Source organism: Aythya marila (assembly GCF_965140915.1).
Source record: "Aythya marila genome assembly, chromosome: 8".
Taxonomy (NCBI): domain Eukaryota; kingdom Metazoa; phylum Chordata; class Aves; order Anseriformes; family Anatidae; genus Aythya; species Aythya marila.
This window is the reverse complement of record NC_139049.1, coordinates 31,210,508-31,235,827: the sequence shown is the minus strand read 5'-3', so window position 1 is coordinate 31,235,827 and position 25,320 is coordinate 31,210,508. Positions and strand designations below refer to the sequence as shown.

Below are 25,320 nucleotides of genomic sequence, written 5' to 3'. Positions count from 1 at the left end.
AAAGAATGAGGATATTTTAAGTGATTAACAAGAAAAAATATCTATCAATTTGGGTAAAAATGGGGAAAAAATGTGTGGGGGAGGGAGAAGAAGAGCAGACAGACTGTCCCTCACAACTGAGAAGAAAATCCAGCAGCTCTGTAACAGTCTACGTAGCAAAGGAGCCACAGATGGCAACCCTCAATGTCATACTGCTATTTCACTTTGGTGGTCCAACACACAGTTCTAAAATGTTTAGAGAAACAATAATATTTAAAAGAAGGAAGGATAGGCAAGCCAGAAACAAATTAGGAGAAAAAAATAATTGTAAAAAAACAACAACTTGGAGAAAGGCAGCGGAAAGAGCAAGACACAAAAATCATAGCGTTGGAATGAAGGGCAGAAGATAAGGTTGGCTCACTTGCTCAGATTTGGGGGATGAGAATAAAGAGCCATGCACAGACATTTCCCTCCTTGCCTAGCAGAGTGAACATGGGAAGAAGCTATGTACCACGAAAAAAGCCCCGGTGCAGGGCAGTGTGTTGGCCAGAATGCTTTACAGCCGATGCACTTCAAGCATCCACCACAGCATGGACCACAACGTGTGACTCATGCCTCTGCACAAAACATGCATTTAAAGCAAAACAAGTGCTTAAAAAAATCACATATTTGCAGAAACGTTACATTTGTGAAGCATTTAGACAGAAAAGGCACCAAATTAAATAGGTGTTCAACACAAACTGTTGGCCTACTTCCAAACAATCGTACTTTAGCAACTGCATTATACACACCAATTTGCTTTTCTTATACCCCGTTTTTTTCCTGCCGAAACCTGGGGCTATGGAATCTCTAGATTGCCATTCCATTTCAGACTAGAGAGGTACAAAAGAAAGATTTAGATCCAGCATGTAAAAGCACATAAGAATAATGCACATCTTACGTTACACCAGGATGAAGATTGTATTTCTTCTTTCCAAATCGGGTCTGCTGCGCAAAGAAATCATAACGCTCTGATTTCTTCCACATGTAATAAAATGCTACACACTCACCAACTGATCTTGTTCGTACCTAGGAAATACGTGCCATGAAAATTTTGATGACTTCAAATAGGTTTTTTGTCAAAAAGCTACCATTTAAATCAAAATGTGTGAAATTCAAAGTCAACGCTTCTTTGTAAGACATATGAAAGAGTGGAAACTATTGACTCAAAATTTCAGAGGCCCAGAAATTAAAACGCTTTGTAGTAATACTGATGCCATCTCAAGGCGCTGCGAGCAAACCTTAAGGAGAAATATCCATGTCTGTTTTGCCACTCTGTTCAACACCAGAATAAGACTGTAGGGCTGTAGACCCTTCCTGCATGTACGCACAAAGACTTCTGCACTTCCCTGAACCTAGGGTTCACAGTCACAGAGGATTCTGGACTTTGACAAAGCAGCTTGACTACCAGTGTAGTCAGAACGAGAAGAAGTAAATATATTGATTTGTGAAGGAAATTGAACACAAGAACTTATCCACATTTCTTAAAAAACAAGAAGTAAGAACTACATTTAAAAGCAGTGTTTACCTTATTTGCCTGAATCACATGAAAATCCTTGCCATACGCTTTCAGCCCTTGCTCAAAGTTCCTGCATTCTTCTTCTGTCCAAACAGATAATTCTTCTAAAGGAATGAGATAAAGAAAACACTTAACATAAAAGCATATGGCCAGTAAAAGAGAATTTAGTGACAGAAAACATATGGCATTCAAGTTTCTTACAGCACTTTCTGACTAATGAGAACCACCTCCAGAAATTTCACGTACTGCTACAAAAATGAAAATTCTCCCTTCGAGTCAGTAGATGTTCATCCTATGGACTCAAACTAGTTCTGGGTATTTTTTTTGGAAGGAGCAGGGGAAAAGGAGTGGGGAATGAGATCTTCCCCTACCCCTGTCAAGAGCCAGCAATGATAGGATGTTAATTCCAGTTAGGTAAAGTAAAACACTGTGCAGCTCACACAAAAAATGGGAAACGGGTGGGAAATCTTAGCTCCAATGAAGCCAGAATAAACCCCTAAAAACGTGCAGTCACAGTTCTAAGAACTTAATATAATTTGGCCTTATTGATTGCTCAGGTCACAAGTAAGGACTAAAACAGAGTGAGAACAAACTGATCTTGATTTGATCACCCTTGTCTTGTGATTTGCACAGTAAACTCTGGAGAAGCCAACTGTTTAAAAGAAGAACCTTTTGTTAGTTGCTTGTTACTGTGAGCACAAAGATCAATACCAAAACAGCAAATGCTTCAGGCTCCAAAAGGATCCTCAAGACCAGCATCTTTTTAGCCCTATACCTTTTCAAATAAAAGGTTTTGATGCTCGCTCTCCCTTACTTAGAACTGAGTTATCTCATTTTTTTAAGTTTGTTCCATTGACTTTAACGACTGAAGAGGTGTAGAACAAAGAATGAAATGCCAAGGAAATGCACAGTTCAGCTGCTGAGAAGTCATTTTACATGTTAACTTGTTATTAAAGTCACAAATATAAATATCAAGCTTTGTTAACAGAAGGCTGATTTACTTGCTGTCTTTGGGGCTGTAATTGTTTACACTACATCTGCTAATTTCATTCTCTCAGAGAACAAAAAGACATTCACTGAAGGCTGCATTTAAGCAAGCACTGATACGTAATGCTGACGTGCAGTCAAGCTCTAATAAAATGTCTCAGTCTGCTGACAGCAAAACCTGCTATCTGTGTGACAAATTAAAGGGAAGTTCGACAATAGGAAGCTAGCTTTGGTGTACGCTCACCTCTGGCTGCTTTCACATTAAATCTCAACCTTCGTAATGATTCTTCAGTATCAAAATTGCACTTAACCAGTTCATACAATGCCTGTGAAGATGCAAAGACGTGCATTTAAGATCCTTAATAGCACTGAATTTATGTTGTGTCATAGGAGCATACTTAGTAAATCATTAAGACCTAATTAAAGAGGATTAAAAATAAACTTTTTGAATGAACGTGTTGCAATTTACAAAAGCACACAGACATATTTCCTCCGTTCAATTTCCATTTCTCTTAATTACACAACCAGATATACACCCAGGTGAAGTATTTTAACATTTTCATCACTGCATACATTTATAAAATTCATGTTTTATTTTTGTATAAAGACTCTTATACATTTAGCTTCATGCATTCATGAAGCTTAGAAAAAATCTGTAACTGAAAGAACAGAACTCATTTATGCATGATTATTTATAAATAAAATAATGCATTGATACAAAAAGCAAGGTTAAGCCAAAGTTAACAGTTCAATATTTGTTGACAGGAAAAAAAAAACAAAACACATTGCATGTCTATTTCCAAAAGGAATATAAAGCTTTTGCAAGTCCAACTTTAATTATTGGGATTAAAATAAAATAAAGGGATAATACATTCAGTAATACTAAACTACAAATCCCATTATTGTTATATACCTGCTCATTGTCTTTAATATGTGATCCTTCAGGAATTGCATCCAGGCCTTTCTCATCACCCGTACGCCTTGATGCTTCGTTTAGGAACTCAATCACTTTATCTTCTGGTAAGAAGTCAGGATTCCACAACAGCTGGTCATCGTTTTCATACACTGAAATAACCAGAAGACAAAGAAAAGCGAGCTAAAACAACCATGCAGATGTTTATTCTCTCTTATAAAGCCAGCACCGAGGCCCACTGCTCCTCCATCACAGTTAATGCCCAGACGCCAAACATTCTGCAAAGTGACACTTTGCAAGGAAATTTCACTTGGACTTTCCTATTAATTCCTAGAAATACTTTCTAAAACAAAAACATTCGGGTGAAGAACATATATTTTTAATACTACCAGATCTCTACTGTCTTTTCAGAGCTTTTGCATGGGCTTTCAGACCAGGAGAGCTTTCACAAACTTACGTTAATGAAAGCAGCATGAACAAAGGCCATGTCCTCTAAATTACCTCCTAGTTTTATACTGAATAGCCTACAAGCTTTGCAAGATTAAAATATCAGTATAGCAAAATGAAGTAAAATTCAAGTTATTAGATAAAACAGAATCAGGAAAGCATCCTGACCTGCCTGTGGCCCGGTCTTCCCTGAAAGATAACTGTACAAAAACCAGAAAGAAAGTAATTTAAACACTGATTCCATTAGCTTGGTGAGCACCTTGGAATCTTGCTCAACAAGAGAGAGAAGGAGCAAGCCCCTGTGAAGGTACAGTGAGCACAGAAAGGGCCGGTGGAAAGGTCAGAGTGGAGGCTGAGTGCATCTCAACTTGAAAAAAATTAAATTTTACATTAAAGTAAATAGAATACAAATAGAAAATAAATGCAGAATAGAAATACAAATAGGCAAAATGGTAAGAAAAATAACTAAGTGTCTTGTGAAGGAAGACACTTTCATTTGACAAATACCACACACTTTGGGAATAGCCCTTAACAGTTTTCTATGATTTTTTTTTTTTTTTCTTCCAAAGGCTACTCCTAATCTGATGTTTGGTTGCCCATTTAAGAAAAGGATTTTAGATATCTTGGGATACAAACCCCATTAGAAGCAACAACTCTTTTCAGGAGACACCTGAGAACTGGTTCCAAGCCACCCTTCCTGCTGCAAGCTCAGCACGCTGCCATGCTCACTGAGGTCTGCGTCAGGAGGTCTGAAAGCAGCTTCAGCACCTTTTGGTTTTCAGAGCTACCCTGTGATTTTCAAGTCCAAGCCTTCTGAAAACACATTGTTTAATTCTGTAGATTGTTCATAACCTGAAATTCTCTAATAGTAGCTACTTGTACTCCAGGCATAGTCCTCAAGAGAGCCAGTTCACAGTAATTAGCTTAGCACAGCATCCACAGTTGTTGTTCCTCACACCAGCATGTCAGAACATACTCTGAAAAGCAAGCTGGTTATTCTTAAGAGTTCTAGCATTTTTGTGCTTTTATTTATGGGAGTGGATCCAAGAGGACCGGTCTTCTTCGAGAACAATAAAGATGGGATATGGACATAAAAGGACTAAAGACATAATTTCAGACACTTGCTTTTCAGCTCTAGATTTCATTCATATTCCATCTTGAGTCCTGTCAAAGATTTAATCTAAAACACAGAAGAAAGGAAAAGGAGGGGCAGAAGATACCAAAACCCACTGGTATACAAGACTGGAACAACCCTAGAACGTTGGTGAAAATTTAACTTTCCCCCTCAACGGGTTTTGCCCGTGACGTAGGCTCTGCATTCTGCAAAGAGCTGTGTGCAGGACTATGAAAAACTGTTTTATATAGGTTACAGCAGTGCATAAAACAGCAGTATCTTTTTTATTATTGGAGGCCAGAAGCCATTTAGAGCTGAGTAAATACCAGTAAGAGCAGGTGAGTGATCCATAAAGCGTAATTTACCACACCTCAGGTAAATACATAATTCAAGCTCTATTTTTAGACAGTAGCAGGAAAATGTGCAAGGAGCAACCTCACAGGAAAAAGCAGGTATTTTCTCATTTACTGCTTTCCATTTGCAGTGGAAGCTCCTGACTTCTCACATGATTTTACGTTACATGCTCTTCAACTTCTGTGGGTACCAAGCCCAGAGCTGACAAAACGTGTCAGCCTCACTGCCAGCCTGCTCTGTCAGCAGCACGACCGCTGCCCTTCTCAGTTTGCAGCCAGATCAGGCTACAGCACGGCTACAGCAACCTGCAGCCTGAAGCCAGACAATTGCCAGCACCCGAGTGTATTCACAGATTCTAAGAAGGCATGGAGTTTTCTGCTGGTTAGCTTAAAAACTAACTTATATGAAATCTGCAGTCTCCAACTGACCTGCAGCGTAAATGTAAGCCCTTAGTAATGGGCTGAATGAGCAAGAAAATCTCTCACAGCTGGGTTTAAACTGTGTCTGCTTTTCCTTAGTCAATTACACTGACAAAGCATTGACAAACGCTCTGGTTGGGAGTGGAAAAAAAAAAGTAGAATAAGAGGTACTCAAATAAGGACTGAAGAGTTGTAAAATGTGAAAATGAAAGCTGCTGGTGCCATTTTGTCTCTTTTAACACGTTAATCCAATTCCAAGAACACCATTTCTTTACTATGTTTCATATAAACATAGTATATTAGGTGAAGAGATTAACATATTCGATATGAAAACTTCTGTAAATTACCAAATTACAAAACAAGGGCTCAATAGGTCAGCAATATAATCTTTCTTTTCCAAGTCTCAAGCTCTGATGGTGAAGTACATGATGAACTAGTTTGAGGCTGTGGTTCTAGTTTTCATTTGAAGGAGCTGTTATGTTTTGCCACACACATGACCTAAGTCTAATATGTCTTTTATTTTTCCCCACTAGAAACTTAAGTCAAGCAATGACAATAGTGCTGCCATGTCTCACCTTTTTCATTCTCTTTGTATTTGCAAATGCCAGCTGGAATTTCAGCTTGAAACATAGAGCCCACCATGATTTCCTGTTTAGAAATAACAGAAACAAAAAGTTAAGCAACCAGCAACCACAGCCTTGCAGGTTTTTCTACTGAAAGGAAATATGACCGTATCATTCTTTCTCTCTTCAAACTTTAATTCTTCAAAATCAAAAACGAATTGGCAAACAGCACTATAGAGAAACGTATTTCTCACTACCTGGGGAGGTCTTTAACAGTCATTACCATAAAAACATCAATATCTGTCAGGACAAAATGGAGAAAAAATGTGTGATCTACAGAGCTCAAAGTTACTAGGTAACAGATCAGCTCATTATTCACGGAACACATACTTCTTTAACAGCCCATATTTACCTTTTTCCAGTCTTCTGAGGGAATATAATCTTCATCTTCTTCGGATTCCTCTTCTATTTCGCTATCTACGAGAAATTTTCCAACATTTATTAGAGAGAAGGAGCCACGCTGGAGCCATGCTGAGCGAGGCAGCCCAGGACGTCCCAGCGAGCTCCTGTGCAAGGGTGAGGGGAGGACACGAGCCCGGCCACCCACTGCAGCCCTGCTCTGCCTCCCGGCCACCTTATCTTACACCACAGAAGTGCAAATGGCAGTGCGAGTGACGAACCAGATGCTCTGGCACTGACTGCTTTCAAAACAACCCACCCAACATGCACATTTAGAACGGCTCAAGATACAGGGCTGACTGCAGAAAGTTAAGGCAGAAATGCATACATCCACCGATTTTGAGGCTTCCTAATAAAACTTGGCTCTCCCTCAGCCAGCTGGGAAGCAGTTGAGATGATCGACCTCCAAACTGACTACAAACAGCTGCTTTCTGAAAGTGTTTGTGTGTGGACATTCAGCATCCACAGGTGGATTTCAACACCATTCTCCACAAGCTCCCAGCTCTGTTACTGCTCTTCTTTCTCCCTTACAGCAGCAGCCACTGAATTTAAGGTAAAGTACAGCACAACGTGTATGGCGAAAGACAGCATCAGCACTAAAATGATTTATACAGTAAATTACAATTTACACGCAGCTGAACACTGTGAAAACCCCAAAGCTTGTGCAATGCTCTTGCATTATCCTAAGAAGAGTTCATTTAAGATACTTGCAATCTTCTGCATAGCTACATGCTGAGGTTTCTCGACATTTCTGGATTAAAATAAGCTACAGATTAAAAAAATGCATTAATTACGGATTAAAGAACTGCATTTCTACTATGCTATGACTATTAAGATATCAGAAGGAGCCTTTTGCTTTAATTTGTGTTAGTTAAAACACAGTACAGTAGGAATTTAAACATCGGCAGCGATGACTGGTACGTATATAAAAGTCAAAGGTAAAATACCTGTTGTCCAAATGACCTTCCTGGTAGCTCAATACTGAAAGGTTCAAATCCCACTAAGTAAAATTGCCACAGAAATGGGAACTGCCTAAGGGGACAGCTATCTAACAGTAGCTCAACAGTCTCAAACACATGCAAACCCAATTATTATTATTTTTTTAAACAAAACAAGAGAAAATACTAAGTCCACAATGCTGGCCATGGTACCAAATATGGAATTCTTGAAATAAATTTTTTCATTGTTATCTCCTCCTTCATTACTTCAGGTTTAAAAACCCATCAGCCTTTTCCTGATTTCATTCCTTTTGCTTTATCTATCAGTGATCTTAAAGGTTTCATTTCTAGTAAATTTCAGCTTTTAATTTTTTATTCATTCAGACTCTCACCTTTGAAGGAGTACGTAAACTAATGCCACCTGGCCTTCTCAGGGTAATCACACACTGTGCAGCAGGTACCTAGTTGAAACAGTGCATTTTCTACTTGCAGGATTTTTAACCTATGTCCTTAGTGTGAAGTGGCAGCTGCAGCTCTGACAGCAAGGTAATACCATACTGAACAGCCAGGTGTTGCTGAACCCCTACTGAACGCTCCACAGCAATGCTGTGACTGCACAGTGTAGCAAGGCCCAGGCTGCAGACCCCACAGAAGGGTATTTGTTAGGAAGGGCACATCCCTCATGGTGCAAGTTGGTCTCCAAAGCCATTTACTGCACCCGGACTCCACGTGCAAGGAAATTTTCCTGAAGGGCACGTCCACACAAGCCTGTTTGTGGGATCATAAACTGCACTGCCACTAGGCCAGGAGTAACATAGCAAAAGGAGTTACACTGGCTGAGAGCATGCTTTTCCAAATTGCAGAAATTCAGATTTATTTCCACAAATACAACCCTTTACGAAAACAGGATATTTAGCCTTAAACAGAGAGCCTTATCTGGGGAGAAGAGGTAGCATTCAGCTAAAAATAGGATTTTTTTGTTGCTCACTGAGTGTAATGATAATCAAGAACAGTGAAATCAAGAGAGAACACACGTTTGTAGGTATCTAGATGCATATTTCAGAAGCAGAATACTGTGTTAATGAAGCTGTTCAAAAGCAAAGGTCAATCACAGTGAGATAACTATTTGTAGTACTGAACTGTACATACTTGTATCAAAATATTTACACCGACGGGGGCGAATTATCTCCTGTGGATCTTGAGAAGCAACAGATGGTGCTGGGTCGTCATTAGATGACTGCGTCTCATCTTCCTGACCTGATGAATCCTTTATGGTTTCCTCCTTAAAAATAAGAAAGCAAAGAGGAGACAGGTATACCTTCTGTGTGGCAAATACTACATGGTAGTATTTTATCCAAAATTGCCAACGCATGAAAACCAAACAAATACCCTTAGATATCTGCCTTCAAGTGACAGTACAGATTGTGGGCTGTTCAGACCGAGCCATAACAAATGTGTAAGCACATCCGTGTTATTTGCTGACCGTGATTTTAAGCAAATCAGACTGAACACTCCGATGCTAACACACAAATCAGAAACATGAAACACAGTTAAGCATCATGTCTAGTTTTAAAATAAGTCAAGAAAATCCTTCCAGTACTCATTTAATTTCATTTAACTTTAAATTTTACTTCAGTCTTCAAAGCCCTTCCTTAGGATTTTTCAGTAGGAAGAGCAGGAGATCTTTAATGGCTCTACTTTTCTCAATCAAATAGAAACATTATGTTCCATAACAATAAATGTCAATGGAGTGGTCCAACCCTACAGGAATACTACCTTGGTAAACTTGCATGCTATGTGTAAGCACATCGTTGAGTCACCGAAAGAACACGGATAAGAATAAGCTACTTCATTAGAAGAGAACTCACAACAACAATGGGAATTGTTACAATTAGTTAAGATGAAAAGGCTAAAAAAGCCATTATTTTCTCTGAGGCATGTTGTCTCCACCATTCATGGGCTTTCTGACTACGGGTGAGCGCTCACGCTTGCTGGCTGTGACACCCAGGCACATGGCTGTGTGCACCTTTAACAGCGAGCCTGGCATTATCACACCTGCAGCTTAAAGCAGCTTAAAAATAGAAAGCAGCTAAGTGCAGCAGAGCTAAAAAAGCTGTCGAAAGATGTGCACTTGCAGAGAAAGCCTGAATGATTTATAAAATTATTCCACCCCCATGGCTGCATTTTACTGCCTCGCTGCTGAAAGCACCGAGCGTTGCTGGAGCTCTCCCTGGAGCCCAAGGCACCCACCAGAACGTAAGGTGTCAGCTCGTGCTCTCCAGCCCCAATGCTCCCCTCCACCCTTGGTCCTGCCCTCTGAAGGCTGGGGTAGGATATGTGAGCACGCAGTTTTGATCCAGCCACAGCTCCAGGTGTGCAGTTAGGTGAAACGCTGCCCGTGGTCACTGCACTGGACCGCAGTGGGGCAGGAACACCCCTGGCTCTGCAGCACGCTGCGAGGGGTTGGTGCCCTACAGGGGGACAGGGGCTGCTCCTCTTGCTGCTGACATCTCAGCCATGGCAGAGACTGGGATTGGATCCATTTAAGAGAAAAGAGGGGCACTACCTTACATCAGCTAGTACCTCAACTGGAGAGCCAGCAGAGGCCCTGAGAGCACAGGATGGAAGTTGTGTCGGGAAGCAGCTGAGATACAAGGATGTAAGAACACAGTGGGGTGCAGGAATGCTACTGGGCACAACAAAATTAAACACTTTTGTGCCTTTAATTTTGTACATTTCACGGTATGTAAATTTCTCTGCCTCTCCAGCTTCTTGAAGCTTTCCTAATGCAGTGTAACTCTGCATCGTTCTCCTTTCGGAACCATTCAACCCACAAAAAAAAGATCTTTCATAGCATATAACAAGGGAGCGTGCAAATCCTAAGAACTTCATTTTTGGAATCAAGTATGTCATTTCTCATCTTTCTGTCTCATTCCAGACGCTCTAAATGGGTAAGATATCAAAGAAGAAAATGTATCTTGTTTAAATCCAGATTAGGTAATTCAACTTCCATTAATGCCTGTGATTTTTTGTCACTGACAGCACAAAGAGTTTCATCTTTTAATGGAATTCAGGAAGCAACTCTGAATGCCACCAGTAATGGAGAAGTTACAGCTGTGCCCGTGACAAGACAGGATTATTACAAATACACAGGACATACACAAGTAGAAAAGACGCTTCTAAAATCAAATAACTTATTTTAAGAACACGCAGGACAAGACTTTGAAGATGCTAAATTCAAAACCATACACTCTGCAAAGAAATTTGAAGCATTAGATGTAATTAACAACTTAAAACAAGCAGGGCGATTACTGCCAGGCTGACAAAATACAATTTAGATGCTGAAGTTAAAAAACTTGCGGTATCCTCCAATGCTCACAGACGCATCTTTTAATTCAACGCCATACTTCACTGCTCAGTTTCAGCAGATCAGCTTTTCATCTTGGAACAAGTACTCAGCCATACCTAGAAAGGTACCTCCAGGCACTGAACACTTCAGTTAAGCCAGGCAGTATTTCTGAAGGACAATTACAATTCCTTCTTACATGATGCTAAGTGTATAAACATACTCTAATTTGCCTCAGCAATGGTTTGGAATGATACAGATGAAATTAGGAACAATTAAGAGAAATACTGATGGGTAATTAAGAAACATTAGAGTTCAGTACACAAAGCATCTGAAATCAGCTGTCTTATGAACTTTTTCTGCTGGGATCTGGCACTTTGAATGGCTCTCTAGTACAGAATGGATGTATGAAAATCAGATCAGTGTAAACACTTACTTTGTTTTCACCACTACAGCCACTGTTGTCATCATTATCGACATCATCGTCATCTTCTCCCTCCTCCTCCTCCTCTTCATCATCTTCATCATCATCATCTTCTTGGAGTGGAATGGTACCTTCATAGCCATAAAGGCTAAGTAGCTCCTGGATTGGCATATCACTTTCCTGATAAATATTCAAACAAAGTTGGAGGTTTATCAGAGGTATTTCACACCCCACATCTGCTCTAGAGCCTACAGGTGTGCATTTTAAACGTAAGAGCAAAACCAGACAGCTGATGGGCAGCTATACTAGGAATGCCCACTCTAAACTGAACGGACAGTGAGAAGTTTTGGCTCCTAAGAAAAGGGTGTGGGTTTTTATGCAGCAGGACTTTTAATTTCCTCATCCTTTACAAATTTATAGTAGACTTCACATGCCACACACTCTCAAAGGGGCCACAAAGTTCATTAAAAGGGCACCAGAGGGCTGCATGCCCCATCCCCTCCCTGGTATTTGCCTCCTACTACTTAACTAAACCAAAGCACTGCAGCGTGGCAGGTAATGCCTGGTTCTGTATGGCAGAGAGATGCTTCTGATACGATCCCGAGCTGTGTTCACACCTATGGAACAAGGCATGCATCGCACTGGACCCTAAAAGGTGGCTGGATGTCCAACCAGTCATGCAGTGGGCATGTTTGGGGTTAGTGATGTGCCTGGAGGTGCTGTCAGTGTAGCTGAATGAAGGCTACCGAGCTAAACCATCGGCTGCAACCTGTGTCGTGCCCAGCTCCAAGATGACCTCAGAAAGGAGAGGAGCAGAGATTATCTGAAGACCCTGGTGGCCAAGCATGAGGTGTGCTCCACACATCTCGCCCTTTTAGTACATATACAGCAAACACACTCCTTATTGGAATATAAAATCAATGATATTCCCTTTATCACCCCAAAACTACCCCAAAAATGTGTAGTATTTTGTGCATATCTACAGAAACAAACAAAATGTGAGTCAGCAGCAACTGCTTCCCACAGACAGCTAAGATGCTGACAGTTTTGTAGGAAATACGAAGCTAGCTGCATGGCAGGGGCTTTTTCTACTCAAAAGCAGTGATTTTTGCAGCGTTTCCAAGAATTCAGCAGAATAAGGACCTGAACTCGCAGCGCCTGGCTTGAACACGGAGTTAAATCTTTGTTTGGAGAGCTGCACTACAAGGACAGCTCCACGTGGTTCTACAACCTGAGCTTCCAATACAAAATAATACAAAAAATGCACCTCACCTATGCTCATCTCCCCTTCCTGTGCCATGAGGAGTTGGATGCAGGTGAGGGATCGCCTTAATTCAGCATCACTGATGTCCAGGCAAGGACAGCAGTGTTTACACACATGTCTCCTCATTCACAAACACGCAGCTTTAATCCAGCTGCCTACAAAAGCAGATGTAGGTAGGAAGCAAATCTAGTAAAATGTGTGCAGATTTAGAAATCTTTCTATAGCGAATTCTGGTCTGCTCTGCAGAGATACTTCACGTGATCCAGTCAGATCTGAAGTTTGGTGACTCCCGAGCTGTTGCCAATTAATTGCATTCAGTTTATTAACACAAATGATTAATTGCCAGGCCTGCAAATTAGTCACTTTAGTGCTTATAATACCTCAGCATCTTGTATTCAGGGGCAGTATACGGAACACTTAAAAGGATTTCTCAGCGATGAAACTCTCAGAGAGCATTTTCCAATTACCTCTCTCTGAAGATCAAATGCTTTGTTTATTATTCAGCAGTGTATGCAGCTCTAAATGCTGCTTCTTGGCACGCAGTGTGAATCCTGGCTGATAATCAGTGTTAGTTACCTGCTGGCCCTGTACTTCTGCCACTGAACTCCTCCCCTAAGGGCCTTCATTCCTCAGCACACCTCTGTTTTCTGGAAGCACACTAACACTACCTTTCACAAAATGTAAGTGCATTTAGCTCTGCTGTGTAAAACAAAAAGTAACACAGGAGTTACCCATCCTCATCATCTGTGTATTTTATTTTATTTTGCTTCCAAGGACTAAGCCTTGCACCCACTTACTGGGCTAGGCTTTGGTTAAGCTATATCCACAGCAGATTTAGGCCATGTGGACCCAAGTCTCCCCTTCCCTCTTTGACTTCTTGGTTCCTACTTTTATCATTTTACAGAATGAACTCTCAGAAGCAGGGAAATCATGTCTTACTGGTATGGACAACATGACAGTGCTGTGATCTTAATTAAAACCTTACCGTACAGCTATCAAAAAAATCATATAATTTTCCAAACAAATGCTCTCCAGTACGTTTTCAAAAATACTGTACTTTTACAGAGCACTCCTCATTGCTATCCTATTTGTAGATACAGACTGAGAATCAGCAAGAACTTCTGCTATGATTTGTAGGTATGTGTGAATTATGCAACAGGTGGATTACTCGATGATGCTTAGGGAAGAGCTGTTGTATTTAGGATGTTTTTCCTAGACAGAGCCTTGCAATAGCCCACTGCAATTAAAAATCTCCGAGTGCCTGTGACTCTCAAAGGTAAAATGCTCTCGGTACCAGGATCATCATCCCTGTATTGGTTCAGGATGTTGCAGGAACAGAGGTTAAAAAAAATAACATGGGTAATCAATGGCACAGAAATTTCTCTGGTGGAAGATATTTAATAAAAAGAAGTGGATTATAAACCATGCATCTGGAGTAGGGGTAAGCGAGGGGGAGGGATGTAGCAGAGAACTGTTTCATAAGGAGCACAGAGAAGGTCGATATAAATGACTGCTCTCTAATTGAAGAGCTCGGGGCAGCCTCTGCAATGAACACAAAACACATCTGAAAAACACAAACACTCCTCACACTAAATGAACTGCGCAACGCTGCCACATGCCTTGTGGACACAGAGTTTACAGAGGTTAAAAATCAAATGGACAAATCCACAGGAGGGGAGAAATAACCCCGGGAGGCACGACAAGAGACAACATCTGGTTCGTATGTGCCTGAACTGCACCCTGCCAGAGGCTGGAGGAGTATTTGGGAGAGCCACTGCGTACCCCCATGCGTGGATCTCTCGTTTACAGAGAAAAGGAAGCTGTTGTACAACCCTAAGAAAACCCAAGAGCCCTCTCTCTAAAAAGGGGGACTTCAGAGGGAGAACCCAAGTGATTATGTACGATAAATGGAAAAAGGAGAGGGGTCAAAGGCTTACAAATCCCGAAGCAGTGCAGGGAGGGCGCCTCACACAGCACCCAGCACTGCTCTGCCCACAGCCAGGGCAGCACAAAGGTCAAGACCTGAGCTCCAAGCTCCTTAAATCCTCCATCTGACACTTTGCCACTTTGTACCGTCAGCTTAACTAAGAGTGGGAGGAAATTGAGTTTCTGCAGCTTGCTGGGCCTGGTCACTTACTGCTTCCAAGGCAGAGCGTAAAGACAGCTTCCTCCTACCGAAACGATGCAGCCAAGTTTCCTGCACCTTAAAGAACTGCAGCACCAGCGTGCCCAGAACACCAGAGCTGTGCAACCTCAAGCACCACAGATTCCCCAGTTTCAAACAACGAGCAGAAAAGATCCTCCTCCTGGGAGGAGGAGTGCATAATTTTTATGACACTCAGGAGTTAAATCACTAAGGTTCAAAAATTCTTCTGCAAAACCTGACTGCCATCTCGTCTCTGAAGGAGCTGTACTAGTAAATCAGGCACACTCACAGCCTGGGGGAAGCTGAAGTAATAGGCGTAAATGTCTGGGGAAAGAAAAAGACAGGCTAGTACTTGTCTTGACAATAGTTTTGAGATTTAGATTGTCTGTCATCCATGCCTAAGAAAAAGCGTGATTAAAAGAAAAAGGGAGAGAAAGGCAGCACAAAAAGGAGAGGGAAGCAAGCCTGGATGTGTGGCTGCTATCCCCCAACCAGAAATAACCATGGGTCCCCAGCAAGACCCTGCTTTGGGGAAACATCTGCAAAGCAGTGCAAGCTCTACCTACAGCACTGACAGAAAACTGACGGAGTTTCTGGGCCAGCCTCTAAGAGCATCCTCCTGGGTCCCACAGGGAGCAATGTGAGCCCCAGCGAGGACATCCCTCGCTGTCCTGACCAGGGAGAGCTGACACAGGCAGAAATCTGAACACACAGCACCTCTAACCATGAGGGAACACACCGATTGCTGAACTACACTCATAAACAAAGCACTGCAATGTGGTGAGAGATTATACAGCCAGATGTCGACTCCTCACCAATTATGAAGAAAAAAATGCATTTTCAACTTAAAAAAATGACATATGTGGAGCTTCATTTCTCACTCAACTAAATGAGGCATATTTAGATTCACATACAATTTATTTATCTTTATGTTTACCATTTAATATCAAACTTGAAATTACCAGGAAGAAATTAACACATCCAAAATGTAGATGAAATGTACTCAATCAATTTAATGCCGTACTGGCACAACCCCTGGTGCTAAACAGGATTTGTACATTAAATATGGATTTAAAAATCATTAATGATCTGCTCCGGCAGCCTTTTCAGCCAATGAGGTCCCAGACGGTATCTACATTACTTTGCATTTACAATGAGCCTCGTTTGTAGTTTAAGGTTATTATTCCTGGCTGGGTAGTAACTTAAAGCAGTACGTGAGTGACAGCGTAACCTCAACATGCAAAATAAATCTAATATGCAATTACTTCAGGAGATCCATATTTTAAAATGTATTTATCACTATTATCAATACATGGGAGTTCTCATCCAGGCGCTGCTGACAACTTTTTGCTTTGAGCAAATCAGTTAATCTACGTCTCTGCTTCCTCTGCCTTACAAAATGAAGAGACTCCTATCTTCCCCACTGAAGCATTATATGGATGGTTCTATACAAATGCGAATGGAATGCAACATTATTGGATTTTTTTTAAATCAAAATCTATATGCACTGAACAAGTGCAATAGTTTTGGAAAATAGTAACAGTGGAGCATACGAGTTTAGCCAGAGCACGCTTTAACTTACAGTAGCTCTAAAATGTAAATCACATACCCGTATATATGCAACAAGAAACTAAACAAGTACAGCATCATGCGTTATTAAATATTTATGTACCAATTTCCTTTTCCCAAACTTTGAGAACTGCAAATTTAGCTCAGCCCCTTTCCCCTATCTACATTATTTGCCTATGTTTTATGAGTGGTTTGATTTTTTAACCCCAAATATAAGGGCAAAAACCTGCATATGTTTTGTGTGAGACTGTGGGCTGTGGTTATGTTTTATAGCTACTTAATACTACCTACCCTGTTAAGATCCTCTATTTCAGAACTGATGTTTGTTTCTCCTTCCATCATTTCCTCCTCTTCTAATGTCCGTTCATCATCAAAGTCATGCACCAGCATATCAGCTGATGGATCAAATTCATGGTCATCTGATGTTGCTGAACCTCCTGATAGAAAACATTTTAAAGAATTTTTTTAGTTAGAGTTTAGGTTTTTTTATTACTATTACTATTATGGTGACATTTTAATACTCAAATTATATTGAGAAATTAAATTATCTTCAAAATCGCTCAATCATTTATCTCAGGAAAAGCCAATCACATTATTCAGAGAACAGTGAAACTGTCCTCCAGGTAGTAAGAGATCAAGGGAAAAAGAACCAGGAGATGATTTTTAACCAGCCAGTTTTTGAAGTACTACGCATCTGGACATCGGGTCCCTAGTTAGATGTTTGTAAGATGTTCAGTTTTTGAAGATTTAATTCCTAAATAATCATAAATCTCTTGAAATCAAGAGTTCTACTGGAGTAGACATATTCAAAATGCAAATTCAGGGCAGTTGTTTCCTCGATACTTTGCAAGCGTTATTGTTTACAACTACAAAGATAATCTAATGACTTTTCCAAAATTTAAACCTAGAGTAAGCTTCACAATTACGCAGATTTTATTTCGGATGATCAATCATCTTTTGTGACAATGAAAAATAAATGAATGGATGAAGGGTTAGGCAGATGCAGCATTCTGATGGAATTCAGCAATACCTGACTTCTAATTCTAGCTCTGCTAGCGTTTTTCCACTTGTCTCCATGAACAATTTAAGTTTCATTTCCCAAAGCCTGAAGACTGTATCAACACTACGGGTGCAAGAGGGAAGGGTTAACTGTAAGGGCTGTGGTTAACTATGCTCAGTAATTTGAAGCATTAAAGTAATTGATTGTTTTTCTGAAAGAAAGAAGAGCTCAAGAGACAATGGCAGTCCAGCCAAAGCACCGAGTGGAAAGCTTTTCCACAAGTAGGATGCCAAAAACCCTGCACATACATAAAACTAACTGAAGTGGTACCGAACTATAAAAAAATCAGACATTTGTAATTTATACTTAGCCTGAGTTTATACAGTAACTCTGGGATCCTGGGATATGAGAAAATAACCATTTTTAAAAGCCAAAGTCTTGAAAATCCTCATTTTTAGCAATTCAACGAGGAAAAAAATACTGCTTTTCTTGCTGCTTTTGTTCTTGGTGTATCTACGTGTAAAACCACAGAGCAATGGCATGTCCGATAACTGGGAGCACACGGTGCCCTTAACTTTTGTCTCTCTTTACTTCTAACACCAACGGGGAGCTCGTCCCAGGGACTGAACCAGCAGCCTGGTCTCTTCCATGCTGCCAGCACCAGCTCGCACTGTGCTCCTCCGAGCACACCAGTGCTCCCACCACGTGTTGGTGCAGCTTTGCAAACAACAGAACCCATTCCCCGGGGTATTTTAGCATACAGAAACTTGTGCTGGTACAGCCTGGAAGAAAGCAGTCACTAGGTAAATGAATGCTGCCACCAAGCTATCCATCAAGCTCTATCTGCAGATTACCAGCTGGAAGAGACCTGCAAAAAAGAAAATTTTCCCTCACAAATTTAAGAAATGCTAAAAATACTTACCTGGGCTTGAAGACTCAACAGAAGGCTAAAAAAAAAAAAAAAAAAAAAAAGAAAAGACAAGAAATTATTTTTTCTATGTTGAATGTGCACAGACTTAATTCAATAATTCATCTGACATAAGAGGTTACAAACGAGCAAGTCATTGCAAAGATACTGATGAGCAGGGCACCACAAACACGCCGAAGCAATTCCAGGGAAGCAGCACTCATTTCCTGCTTTATATACCTATGCTGCTCTGTTTTAGTGAGAATAATTGAAGATCCACCCGTTTTGTGACACAATAACCACGTTCATGAAAGTATCAAATAAAGCAAAACAGTTTCAGGTTGAAAATACCATTACAACTCCACAAGCAACTTAGCAGGGCTTCAGCTGGTGCTCCTGCCAGGAGGAGGGATGGGGAGAAAGCAGCACGGCCCCAGCTGCTCCTTTCCACCCCCTTCTGTGTGCCAACACAAAACAGGGAGCTGACAGTAGTGACAGGCGAGTTCCTAACAGATCCATCCCCGTTCCAGCCCTGCACACCAATCCCCCTGCCCACAGCCCAGGTTATGCCAGGTTACACCGACGCTGGAAGCACAATTTAATTTAAAACAAAGCATTTTTCAGATTTGAAGAGGTGTAAAATAAATTATTCTCCATATTTGAAGCTGCACGTTCCACGACACAGAAATCCCGTTCGGATTTAAGGGCAGGCCCACTTTTAGCAGACAGTCAGTCGCAGGGCGCAGTAGCGACTCTTCCCAGAACAAAGGGAACAGCAATTTAATCTCTGACACAGCTGTGAGAAAACAGAACAGAAATTGTTCTGCGAGCCACTTTCTTCCCAAGTACAACACAAACTGACAAGGATCACGGACTGCAAAACAAGAATATTTTCTGAAACACGGAAAAAACATCACGCTTTGACAATGAGCTTCATGTAGCAGAGACACCCCCGTTGGGTAACTCCATGTTTCTCCAGCACAAAACCACCAAATTCTGCTCCCCCTTGCTTACAGCGTGGCCAATCCGCACCGGCCTGGGCCCAAATTTGCATGGCAGAGGTGCAAACCTCATTTGTTTGGAAAATTCAAGCAAATGGTTCCCCTGCTTTCAGGAACGTACCTCACGGAGTGTTTTTTTCCAAGTCAGAAGGTGCCTTCTCCATCAGAGAGCTGCTCCTGGGAGGCAGGAGGACACCAGCACCCTGTGCTGTGTTCAAAAAGCTCCCGGCAAGCTGGGGGGGCTGATCCTGCCCCTCTCTGTGAGCCCACACATGGAGCAGGACGCTCACAAAGCAGCTGAGGTTGCTGCAGGGCCGAGCAGAGGGGCAGGATCGCCCCCTCAGCCCACCAGCACTGCTCTGGGCACATCCCTCCGGATCTGAGCTCCCCCACATGCACAGCAACGCAGCCTGCCCCCACTTTCTGATCAGAGGGGACACAACAGCACAGCAAGACGCGGTTCTGGAGAGCGATGCCCCGCCGATCGCCTCCTGCCTTCTATTTGCAGCTAGGTGGGGTTTCACTTTACAGCTCGGCTGTTTAGCGGCCAGCTGCTGCCCAAAGTAGCAGCCTGACCCCTTCCACCGCCCCGCGTGCCTCTGCCACTTGTGGCAGGCCCAGAAGTGGGGAAGCCGTGGCATGGGCTGCTTCAGAAACAAGCTCAAAGAGCACTGACCTTGGTTCTCCGTCCTACTGGCGAGCCAAACTCTCGTTTGGGGCCTTGAATCCCCAGCCCAAGCTGGACGCCAGACTCCTGGAGGAGAGGCAGGAGATGAGGAGCAAACAGAAGGTGAAAGAGCATCCTGTGACTAAGGAGCTGCTGCAGTTACTGCAGTTCTTGCCTACTCAGTCCTTATTTCCCTGTCTCCGAGCAATCGTGACCGTGGCCAGGGCCGAACAGATGGCTTTGAGGGCATTTGCTTATGAAAATTTCCTGGCAGTAGTTAAAGATCACATGGCTACGCCAGGATCGTGGTATCCCAAGTCCTGAGCTATGGTACGTCCATGGAACTGCAATTCCTGTGAAAAAGGAGACCCCGGGACTTCCGAGGCTCTTCCTTCTCTGCTGCAGCAATTGATGGAGAAGTTCAAAGCACTTCTTGCCTCAAGGGCATTCACGGGGACAAAGAGTTGGTACCTCTAAAAGATAACGGCATCCAAATGTTTGTTGTGGGTTGGAAGGAATGAAGATGTATTTGTGAATTAACTCAAGGAGAAGCAGGAAAAATGACCAAGGGTCGCTGCTGAACGGACACAGCACGGCACAGCACGTTTGGTCACGCTGCAGCTGAGCAGCGTGAAGGAAATCCTAATTCTGAGATATGAAGAGTACCTCAAGGGAAAAAGAGATTGAACAAAGCATCAGGCCTGGGTGGCAGCTAAGGATTGGTCATGGTTTTTATTCTGTGTGTATTTTCAGGAATTCGAGGAGAGACGTGCAGACTGGGTGTTTGGGAGGGTGAGCGGCACTCGCAGCAGCAACTGAGCCAAAACAATCTTAGGTCAAAAATATTTTGCAGTGTACGGCTATAATGAGTGGAAGTGAAGTTGGCCAGGCTTGCAGTCTTTGGACTGGCAAGTGAGGAGCCTACCAGACGTGTAACAGGTACAGAAAAATCCCTGCTAGATGCACCGTGTTACTGTGGTGATGGGAACACCCTGGGCTTTGGGAGTCTGGATCACTGCAATTTGTGATGAAGTGGTAGAAGTGAAACCAAATGGATGTCAGGAGAGGTTTATTGCAGGTGCCCAGCAGGCTGCTGGCACTACTCGTTTTGCAGGGCTCGTTTCTGAGCCCACTGCTCCAGAAGCTGCAGCACAGGTCGGCGCCCAGCGAGGCTCACCCCGCATGCTGGCAGGGGATCTCCGCGCCTCATTCCAGTGCTTCCTCCCTGCTCCGTCTGGATGGGGCACTCCCCAAGTGGTAGCACCTCGCCGAGCCTTCTGCATCCCTCCCACAACCTGCAAATAAGCACCTGAACACACTGACGCTGCAGTTTCACTCCTACCTCCAAACCCACTGCTGTGATTAACACCTTTCGTGCCGCTTCGCCATCGCTTTGTAGAGAACATCTTACAGCACAGCAGCTACAGTCTCTACCAGACAATGGCAAACATATATTCTGCTCAAATTTACTCAGTTACGTTTAGCAGCTCTGTAAAACAAACATTAAGATACTAAAATTAAATTTATATTGATGGGAACAAGCCTGACAAATCAAGTAGATGCTCAAGGCCTTTCAACTCTACTGCAGGAAAATACCGAAGCTCGTTTCTGGGCTGCAGCGAGTTGCTTTAAGAACATTTGGGGCGCTGAAAACACAGCAGCAACTGGCAACTCCACCTTAAAACGTAGCAGCGTTCCCTGTTATATAGCTCCACATGCAATGAAGCGCAAGCAGCTGGTGTGGAGTCCATGCCGTCACTTCAGAAGCAGGTACCCACCTCGCTTCAACATCACTAGGGCTCCGTTTCCGTAAGCAGACTAATCAGAAGTGCCCCTTTCACGAAGGGGTATTTCAGTGCCAGGCTTTCCGTTCCATCCTGGCCCTCCCTGCCTGTGCTGCGTAGCAAAATGCCTCTGATGTCTGCAGTGTGCCTTGGTTTCATCTCAGAAATAATATATTGAAGAAAAATGAAAAAAACAAGCCCTGTTGTCCCTCATTTAATGGGTTTGCATGTATGTGAACACGTCTACAGCCGAAACTATGACATTCAAGCCCTTCTGCACGTGAAACAGAAGCCTCTATCAACATGATGAATTTATTTTTTAATTTGGTTGCTTCATGCCAGAATTCCTGCTTGCAGAACACACGATGAATGTTTCAGCTCCCAGGTTTCAGATGTGTCCATCTGGGCCTCCACACCACCACCGCTTGGCCTTTCCCTTCCCCATCCTGATTCCGTTTCAGTTTCTAGTGATGATTTCTCACACCAGACCAGCTGGACAATGGATATAGTTTTTCTGTTCATTAGTACTTGATAAAAAAAAAAGCTGAGTCTAAATTTTGCCCTGCAGGCACTGCCTGATCAGTTACACAGCACCCAACTGGCAAGAGCCATGGGTTGCCTTTAATGCACCTTACTTTCACCCCGTATAACCTAAATCTCTTCACCAGAAGGCTGGGAAGGGGCAGCAGGTGGTGCCCAGGATTTCACTGGGATCATCAACCCGGGCCTTTCAGACACCTGGTTTGGCTCCCTAAATCCGCAGCGGCACGCTTGAGGGGAAGCCAACTGCAGCCTTGCTGAAGTAGCCTTTGCCTGGAGACACCTTCAATCCTGTAGATAGCACTACCCCAAAATTTCTTACTCGGACCAACAGGGAGCCTACGGAGCGACGGCACCCCGCTGCAGCTGAAGGCAGACACAGGCACGCGCCGAGCACCACAAGCAACCATCCCCGTGCACCGTTTGGGACCTGCCTGGATTAGCAGAGAAACGTTAATATGGAGTTAAGATTGTTTTCTCTTCGATGGCTTGTAGGGGAAGCGGAGGGAAGGCAGCAGGGAGCACACCGGGTGCTGGGGAGCTGAAACACTTCCTGAGGACGGCAGGGAGCGGCGCTCCCGCACGGCTCCGCGGCCACTCCCGAGAGGCGTGCTGCAAAAACGGCCCCAAAGTGAAACAAAAAGTCAGGCAGAGGTAACGAGAGGGGAAAAAAAAAGTGCTGCTCAGCAGCAGGGAGGGCTGTGAATCACCAGTTTTCATCAGCCAGCGGGAAACCTCAGTTTAACCTGCGCGGGCCTCGCTTGGTGTGCAGGCATCGCTCCCGAGCTGCCGGAGCATTTTGGGCTGGAAGCACAGCAGGGAGCAGGCTGACTTCTGGCTGCTTCCTACCCGGGGGGCCACCACCCGTTTGTGTGGGTTATTTTAAAGCAAGAGTATAGTGGAATAAAAATAGAAAGAGCAAGAATGCGAAAAATGTTCTTAGCTGGCATTTCCCAAACGTGACGTCCCGAACTGGTCTCGGGATGCAAACAAAAAGCTCTCAGGGAGACCCACGAAGCCCAACACACCTCAACACCACGGCGTGGAGCGTTTGGGTAACAGAAATGTGGCCAGACATTACGCTCCCCCCCGGCTCCTGCTTCTCCCCGGCCTGGGCTGACCCCTGGGGAAGCTGACTCCAGTTGTTAGACCCACAAATTCAGGCTGCAGAGGGAAGCTGAAGTTGTTTGTTGCGGGTCTGCAGGCTGAACCACCTCCCTGAGGGGCAAGAAATGCTCGGAGTTTGTTGGAGGAACCAACAAACGCTGGTGTGAGGAACAGCAGCTGCCCACCCAGGAGCAGCAACAACCAGGGCTGTGCTTTTCAGCACCCATGAGTGGTCAGAAGTGCCTGAGATGAGGGTGCTGACCAAGGAGAAGCTGCATCAACCCCACGGCTTGGTGTTTTGGGGAGGAGGAAGACATCCTCCCGCTGGTCCCTGTGCCTGGTTCCAGCTCCAGACCTTCCCAGCAGGCAGTACCACGGGTTACTGGGGGAAGCTCCTCTGCTCTCCAGCTTGCCAGCTTCAGAACCGACCCCTGGGAGGTGGCCTGGGAACCTCCCCTCCAGCAGCAAGGAGCCCACCTCGAGCCCCCTGACGGCTGGGAATCCCAGCAAGCTGTGCCGACCCATTGTGGGGGTGTCACAGCCCTCGCTCACCCACCCCAACCAAAGCTAGGCACCCTCTCTGCCTTTACTCTGCAGGGAGTTACTAAAAACCAGCAAAACCAAACAAAAAACCCCCAGCATCTACCCCAAGTTTTGCCAGTCTGGCATCTTGGCAAGTGCTTGCCTGGTGCATATGGCCACGGAGCAAAGCAACGGGGCAGCAGGTCCCAGCTGCCAGCCTGCCCCCGCCCCTCCAAGCGTCCTGAATCAGAAATCTCACTCTCACGTTCATCCAAACACCAAAAGGCTGAAAAAAAAAAACCACATTCTTTCAACTACTAATCAAGCTTTTCAGTCAGATTTTTCTCTTCCAAACAGACATTAAAATACTTGTATTTGGAAAAAATGCACGCATCAGCCAGCGCTCCCTGCACAAGGGCTCAATAAGCTGCTCAACGCGGGGTTCTGTAATATTCACAGTGCCTGAGCTGATCTTACATGAGAGAAGGTTTCTTTCTGACCATGACTTGAACAATCTTCAGAGTATTTCAGAGTATCAGCGCTCAGACCCATCCCACCAGCATGCTTTGGACTGGAATGAAACCCTGCCACAGGTTATTCATCCCAAATCCAAACCCAGATTAACGTCTGTTCATTCACAACCTTTTTTTTTTTTTTTTTCCTCCTTTTCAGTGAGTTTCTACAAAAGTGAAAGAGCATTTTTGGGTAGTTCAGTTTCGCTTTCTGGACTCAGCGGCTTGCTAACCAGGCTCCGAGCTCCTGTCTGGAGAACTTCCCTGTCACATCACCAAGTTCCACGCTTACACCATTCATCTTGTAAGGTCTGCAGCTCGAGCATCCAACCTGGTTGGATCTCTAAAACACATCTGAGGGCTTTGCCTGACTTCACGATGAATCCTGGCACATTTCTTTGTAAGAGCCAACATTGGGTTTTCTACTGGGGCAGAAGGCAGGAGAGCAGCCTCCTTCCCACCTACACTTCCAGTCCCAGCCGTGTCTCAGGCCCCTGGTGTGGCCGAGGCTGCCAGCCAGCCGCCTCCCCTCGCTCCCAGTTCAGCCTGTGCTGCTCCCAGTACACCCAGCAGCGGCTCGCCTCGCACAGCAGCACCTCCAGGCCCAGGGCTGCTGCTGGAGGAGCCTTCCCTTCCCACCCCAGCCCCTACAGGCTTCAGACACCACACCAGAGCCATACTCAGCACATTATTACTAGTTTAAATCACTATTTTTAAAAATTTGGATTGGTTTCTAGCTCCAGAATGCAGCGCGGCCACACAACTGCTATCTGCAGGTCAGTGGATGTGGATGAACTTCA

General features: G+C 43.7%; 1 protein-coding gene across 2 annotated transcripts in view; it reads right to left on the bottom strand.

Moving 5' to 3' along the window:
- Positions 1-25,320, bottom strand: part of MIER1 (MIER1 transcriptional regulator) — a 32,713-nt gene that overhangs the window by 5,207 nt on the left and 2,186 nt on the right. For both annotated transcript variants that reach the window (XM_082766244.1, XM_082766243.1), the window contains exons 2-11: positions 18,403-18,427; positions 16,772-16,917; positions 11,514-11,681; positions 8,881-9,013; positions 6,747-6,811; positions 6,347-6,419; positions 3,438-3,589; positions 2,769-2,850; positions 1,547-1,641; positions 920-1,047 (exon numbers count right to left, since the gene is read on the bottom strand). In XM_082766244.1, the coding sequence (XP_082622370.1) occupies positions 920-1,047; positions 1,547-1,641; positions 2,769-2,850; positions 3,438-3,589; positions 6,347-6,419; positions 6,747-6,811; positions 8,881-9,013; positions 11,514-11,681; positions 16,772-16,870 (995 nt within the window). In that variant the 5' untranslated portion in view covers positions 16,871-16,917; positions 18,403-18,427. The remainder of the gene's footprint in view (positions 1-919; positions 1,048-1,546; positions 1,642-2,768; positions 2,851-3,437; positions 3,590-6,346; positions 6,420-6,746; positions 6,812-8,880; positions 9,014-11,513; positions 11,682-16,771; positions 16,918-18,402; positions 18,428-25,320) is intronic.